The 6,507-nt window shown below is 51.4% G+C and overlaps 1 protein-coding gene and 1 long non-coding RNA gene across 2 annotated transcripts in view; one reads left to right on the top strand and one right to left on the bottom strand.

Moving 5' to 3' along the window:
* The window catches only part of LOC107182084, a 44,863-nt gene that overhangs the window by 26,280 nt on the left and 12,076 nt on the right, over positions 1-6,507 (top strand). The window lies entirely within an intron of this gene.
* The window catches only part of CACNG2 (calcium voltage-gated channel auxiliary subunit gamma 2), a 99,988-nt gene continuing 97,010 nt past the window's right edge, over positions 3,530-6,507 (bottom strand). The window contains exons 3-4 of the mRNA XM_006757433.2: positions 5,552-5,692; positions 3,530-4,173 (exon numbers count right to left, since the gene is read on the bottom strand). Of these exons, the coding sequence (XP_006757496.1) occupies positions 3,638-4,173; positions 5,552-5,692 (677 nt within the window). The 3' untranslated portion in view covers positions 3,530-3,637. The remainder of the gene's footprint in view (positions 4,174-5,551; positions 5,693-6,507) is intronic.

Raw genomic sequence — 6,507 nt, 5'->3', positions numbered from 1 at the left:
CATGGAGGAGTGCAAGTATCGGCAAGGGATATTTATGAAAGGACGCATCCCCTGACACTCCCGTGGGGACACTACTGCATGGCTTCTCAGCCTCCCGACCCTCATCTCTGAGAATCTCCGCCTTTGCGATTGTTTGAAATGGGATGCTAGGAGTTGAGAAAGCAATGAAAGAAATCCACTGAAGTGAGGACCAAGCTATAAAAAAAATCTTTATTTCATGTACCAGGATTTTTTTCTTTTTTTAGTTTTCTGCTTTTTAAAATTTTTTTCTGTTAACAGTCTGGAAAAAAAAAAGGACCCACCAAGAAAATAAAATGGAGGTTGGTTTCTTGAACTGGTTTGAGCTGGACATGAGCAATCATCCACCCTGGCAAGCAGTGCCCTTGCCATCACAGTCCTGGCTTCTTCCCTCTGGGCCCCCAGCCCTTTCTCAGCCCAGCTGGGTTCACCCACACCCAATGGCCTTCTTCCAGAGGACCCAGGACCCCGGCCTCCCGGCCCGGAGAGAAGCACTGATTTCCATCCCAGACACTCGGTCACAACAAATTGGGGCCAGCTGTCAGCTCCGGACAGCGCCGGCTCATTTGTTGTCTTTGGTGGGCCCCACCCTTCTCTCCAGTCCTCGAGCCTTTCCGGTGTGGAATCTGGTGGGGTGGAGGGCCAGGCTGGAGTGGGGAGGGAGTGGTCGTGATTTCTGCCCAGACTGGAAACACTGGGTGGTCGCCACACCTGGTACTGGCCCCCATTGCTCTGCCCTGGGGCCCGGGGGCCTCCCGGGAACTGCTGGGTTGGGCCGGCAGATCTGCCTTGTGGTTCAGGCTGAATTTAGGGTTCCAGATGCTGCTGACCTAAGAACAGAGCTTTCCTTTCCCAGACAAAAGATGGGAAGGGGAGCTGGGAGTGTGGAAACCCCAAAAGCCTTGCTAGCCACTCCCCTCAACTCCCAGAGCTCACCTTAAGAAACTTCAGGCCAGGGCAGTGTCAAGAAAGAGGCAAACTGAGACATGCAGATGGGGGCAGCAGGGCCCCCCACCTCCAGCAGGCTGGGCTGAAATCCAAGCTTTACAAAGCTGTTGGGTTTCTCTGAACTGGCCCCTGTCCGTCTGGGAAGAAAGGGGAGCAACCCGGGATGCTGCAGACTTTAGTCTGTGGTATAAGTTTAACTTTTGAGGTTGGTCCTCACCCTGGGACCAAACTTTGTAAAGCTCTCCTCTGCATCTCCTGGCCTCCGCCACTCCCAGCAAGCCTTGGAGGATCCTCTTTTTCTCTGACCCCTAGAGACAGCGAGGGAAGCATGGTGGCTGATGTCTTCTCACAAGGAAGGCCCCTCCCCTTTCTGTGACTGGGTTATGGCATTAAAGGGGACACAGAATGAAGAGTGGCTTTGGGGACCTCTGGTGCCTTTTCCCTTTCTGTCTGAATGGCAGGATGCGTTTGCTCACGTGTGTGTAATTTTTGCTTTGACGTTGGATGTGGGGGCAGGGGGTTGGGAGCACAGTGAGGAGGCATATGGTGTGTGTGTGTGTGTGCGTGCGTGTGTGTCTGAACAGCTGACCGATAATTCAGAAATGTCCTCAATGTTTTGGGGCTGGATGGCAGCTATTTTGGTTGTCTCTGGCATCTTCCTCTGGGCAGGTGGCATATCTTTTTAAAAGTCATCAGCGCCAAGAATAAGAATGAGCCTTCGGAGCTCATCTGGGTCAATCCACATGCTTATCACACAGGGGGAACTGAGGCCCAGAGAGGCCACACAGCAAGGGTTTTCAGAATTCAAAGCTGGATTCTAGACTGGTGCCCTTTCCATGCAGGCGAGTGATGTGCATGTGTGTGGTGGGCGGGCACGGTGAGCATACATGCCAGTGTGGAGCTGCTGTCCATGGCTCTGGAGGGCATGAGTCATCTTCTCTGGACCCTCCCTCTGCCTGTGTAAGGGGAGGGAAGGGTTGAGATGGCATGTGTATCCCCGTGAGTGATTCTAGCCCTGGGCTTCAAGGACTGTGTGTGTGTGTGTGTTGTGCGATCTCCTTCGTGAAGAGAGGACTCTCCATCGTGGTTCTCTCTCTCTCCCCGACAGTAGCAGCGCCTTCCTGGTCTAAGGAAGAGATCTTTCGTGACAGGAACTCCCTGCAGCTCCCTAGGGCCTTTTGTCTCTCCCTCCTGCTTTAAGCCCAGCTCTAATCTCTCACAATAGTATTTTTTAAAAAATGGATTTGTATATTTGTTTTGTTTTTCTCTTTACAAGTTCCCTGCTAAATTTTAAGTCCCCCACCCCCCCCATTTTTTTTTGTTTTCACAGTTTAAAGCTGGAAAAGAATTAAAAGAAAAATACTATCTGATTTTCTTTCGAGTAAATCCACGTATTATATATTTACATTTATTTATAGTCTGTGGTTTTTTTTATTAAAAAAAAAATCACCACTTGTTTTTCCTTTTTCTTTTGTAAAAAGAAACCTTTTTGCAATTTCATTGTTGGACCCACTGTACCCCAAGGGGGCTTCAGTGAGTCCAAGGACCCCCAAAGGGTCAGTGAGCCCCCTTCCCAGGGGACTGCGGGCCTATGAGTCTGGGGGTCCACCATCGCCCCAGGGCCATTGGATGGCCCTGAGGTGAGGGGTGAGGAGGGAGAGCTGCTTTATATCCCCGGGGGTGGGGGTGGGATTTCCTGTCCCCAAGGACAGGATCTCGGGGTTTTGACCCCAAGAGGCTCACCCTGAGGATTCCGGGGTTTCTGGGCATCTCAGCAAGCCGCCATCCCTCTCCTTCCTTTCCCTCAAGGCCTAGGAAGTCATCACAGTGGGTTAAGGACCATTAAGGACTGGGAACCTGGGGGCTGGGCAAGCCCCAAGTGCGCCCCCCTCCAGGCACCTTTCGGACAGGAGGGACCAAGGACTCTTGGGTCACCTGGAGGCCTATAACTGCCCCATTGATGCTGGGTGGAGTGGACTCGCAAGCCAGGAGCTTGCCCAGCATTCCTGGGGCACCCATCCAGAGGCTCCAGGGACCTGGCAGTGACCAAGAGGCTCACCTGGCCCCGGGGCCTCTGAGTCTCCACCCCCACTCACCTAGGGAGGCAGAGCCCTCTTGGGGTTAAAGGGAACAGAAAAGTAACTCTCCCAGAGCTTAAAAAAACAAACAAGCAAGTAACGGAAAGCCCTGATTAAATGCAAAGAACATCTCCCTTCCTTTCTGTTCCTTCTCAATTTTTTGCTTTAATGTTATCTTAGTTCCCTTTTATTTTTTTCATTTAAATTGGTTTTTATTAAATGTTAAAATAATGGTACATGGGAAATCATGCATTTTCTTTTAGATTTATTTTCTATTTTTAATTTTTATCCTCTCGCTGTTTTTAAAGTTTGTTTTTTCTTCCCTCATTAATGTGTTTTTCACATTTTCTGTTGTTTGGCTTCTTTGTTCCTCTTATATTTTGTTCTTTTTTTTAAAATTTACGTATGTTTTTCTCTTTTTTTTGTTTTTTTTTTGTTTTTTTTTGCTTTGGGAAGGTTTCCCCCCCAGTGGATGGTTTGGTTTCCCCCACCCTCCCCTACCCCCAGGCCCACCCCACAGGCCGGGCCATGCCCCGACTCTCGGGCTCTGCCTGGGACCCGGCAGGGCAGGCGCTAGCGAGGGCCCCGTGGCTTCATACGGGGGTGGTCCGGCGGTTGGCTGTGTTCGAGTGGAGAGAGTCTTTGTTTTCCTTCTGGATACAGTTGTGAACTTGGAGGAAGCTGTTATCCCTGTCGGAGTTGTAGGTGGCGGTGGGCGTGGTGGTGGCCTTCAGGGGGTCCCTGCTGAGGGTGTACATAGAGATCTCCGTGGACGGCAAGGTGTTGAAGCCCTTGAGGCCCACGGGGGAGGCGTCCCTGGAGTGTGAGGGCTCGGTGGAGCGGGAGCTGGAGCGGCTGCGGCGCTGATAGCGGTAGCGGTAGCTGGGGATGCGGGTGATGGCGGAGGCCTGGAGGTAGTCCGTGGCGCGGGCCGTGGCCCGCAGCTGTTTGTGCCGGTCGATAAACATGTGCACGGCCAGCACACCGACCATCTCGGCAATGATGAAGGACAGGGCCCCGAAGTAGAAGGACCAGCCATACGAGTAACTATTCTTTTTGGAGTCGCTCTTGGAGGGGTCTCCGGCATTGGCAGATATGTACACTATGATGCCAATGATGTTACTCAGACCTGTGGGGCACAGGGTGGACACGGAGGGGGCGGGGCAGAATCAGAGAGAAGGATGTTAATTTCCAAGCAGAATGCCAGGCACTTGAGCAGGATTAAAGGACATGGACGGTTGCCCTGGCTGGTGTGGCTCAGTTGGTTGAGCACCTTGCTGTGCACAAAGGTTGCTGATTGGATTCCCTGTCAGGGCACATGCCTGGGTTAAGGGCTGGATCCCCCGTAGGGGGTGTGCAGGAGTCAGGCAATGGATATTTTTTTTCTCTTCTCTCCCTCCCTCTCCATTCCTCTCTCTCTAAAATAAAATAAAAAAAAACATTAAAGGGGGGGGCAAGGACAGTTGGATGGGCCTTCATTTTCACAGTGCATGGAGAGGCGAGCATACAGGGATGTTGGAAAGCATCACCTTTATCATTTCATTTGGAGGGAGCTACAAAGGAAAGAACTAATGGAAGCAGATATGGAGGAGGGGGAGGAGAGGCATTCGAGTATTATTGAGTAACAATAATAATAACAGACATTGTTTATTGAGCATTTACCACCTGCCTTCACTGCTAAGTGCTTTTCCGGGGGTTTGCAAAGGAGGAACTGGATCACAGAGAAGTTAGGTAAGTTGCTCAAGGCTGCCCTGGGATTTGAAGCTGGTGTGGCAGGGGGTTAGGACTGGTGCCTGGGGCCAGACGGCCTGGATTCAAAGCCTTTGGCCAGGTAACCTTGGTCTGAGTTTCCAGGCCTGTGGAATGGGGATAATGATAGGACTTGCCTTGTAGGGCCATGGAGAGGATTAAGTGAATTGATACATATGAAAGCTGTGAGAGTCTAGGACTTGGTAAGCACTACTTAAACGCTAGTCATTCTTACTAAGTGGCTCATGCTACAGCCCATGTCCTTTTTTCTGGAATTGGAAGCAAATGTGACTTGTCATGTAACCGGGCTGAGAAATGTGGTTTAGGTTGCCTGACTGCTTCCACCGAGGTAGCGTAGGGAGGGGAGAGGGCAACGGAGGGTAGGCCCAGTACCCTGGGAGGGCCTGCCTTAAAATTCCCTTATCTGTGAAACCTTCACTGACATCCTTCAGCAAAGTATTTAGGTCCCTCCTCTGCTCTTTGGGATTTGGGCCCTTTTCTAAGAGGTGGGAGGAAGGTGGGCCATTGGGCTAAGGGGCAGGGTCTGGGATATTCCTGGAATCAGCGCAAGGAGGGGTGTCGGGCAGGAGCCCCAGCACAACCTGCCTTCCCCTCAGTACAACCTGTTGCAAAGCCCAGAGGTTCCTCCCCTCCCTCTTCTCCTCTCTGGTCAGGTCCTCCCAGCCAGTGAGCACCCGAACCTCAGCCTTCTCCCCACTGGCGGGCTGGGCTCTGCCTGCCAGCTCAGTGGTCATTACCTGCAGACACGAAGAAGATGCCAGCACTCAGGATGATGTTGTGTCGAGTCTTGTAGAACTCGCTGGCTGCGATGCAGAGTCCACCCATGAAAAGTAGAATCACACTCAGGATCGGGAAGATGCTTGAGGCCCTCACGGCCCCTGCAGAACATGGAGGGTCAGGGAGAGAAAGAACATGGCTGTGAGGCTGAGCATGGCCGAGGGAGGAGACGGTGGCACACAGGAGTGGGGTTATGGACACAGGACCCAAGCCGAGGTTGCTTAGCAATACCAGGGAGGAGGGAGAGGGAGCGAGGCACTGCCCAGCTCACAGCCCTGCAGGGGCTCATCTCTGCCTACAGGCCCCAACTCCAGTGCCTCTTGAGGCCCGTAGGGCCCTGTGTGACTTGGCCTCTGCCTGTGTTCCCTCTTGTCCAGCCACAGGAAACTTCCCATATCATGTCATTGCATGCCTCTGACTTTGACATACTAAGCTTTTTTTATTAGAGTATTTTTCCTGCTCTTTTTAACTCAGGAAACTTCTATTCATCCATCAAAACCTAACTTAAAATTCCCTTGTCTGTGAAACTGTCACTGACAACCTTAGGCAAAGTTTTTAGGTCCTTCTCTTGCTCTTTGGGGGTACTTGGGGTACATTGAGAGGCAGTACATTATAGTGGCCAGGAAATAACATGACCTGGATTAGAATCTGGCTTTAGCATTTATTAGCTGTGTAAGTTTGGGTAAATTATCTCACCTCTCTGTGCCTCAGTTTCCTCATCTGTAAAATAGGGATGGTAATAGTGCCTGCCTGCTAAGGTTGTTGTGAAGATTAAATGAGTTGATTCTGACAATGCACCTAGATAAGTCTTTGAGGGCATACAGTAAACATTTGATGAATGGTAGTATCCAGGTGGGCATGCGTGGGGTGAACCCTAGCTGGGTGAGAGGAAGAGGGCAAGGGGTGGGGCTGCTGG

Source organism: Myotis davidii, unplaced genomic scaffold, assembly GCF_000327345.1.
Source record: "Myotis davidii unplaced genomic scaffold, ASM32734v1 scaffold514, whole genome shotgun sequence".
NCBI lineage: Eukaryota > Metazoa > Chordata > Mammalia > Chiroptera > Vespertilionidae > Myotis > Myotis davidii.
This window is presented reverse-complemented; position numbering and strand designations above follow the sequence as displayed.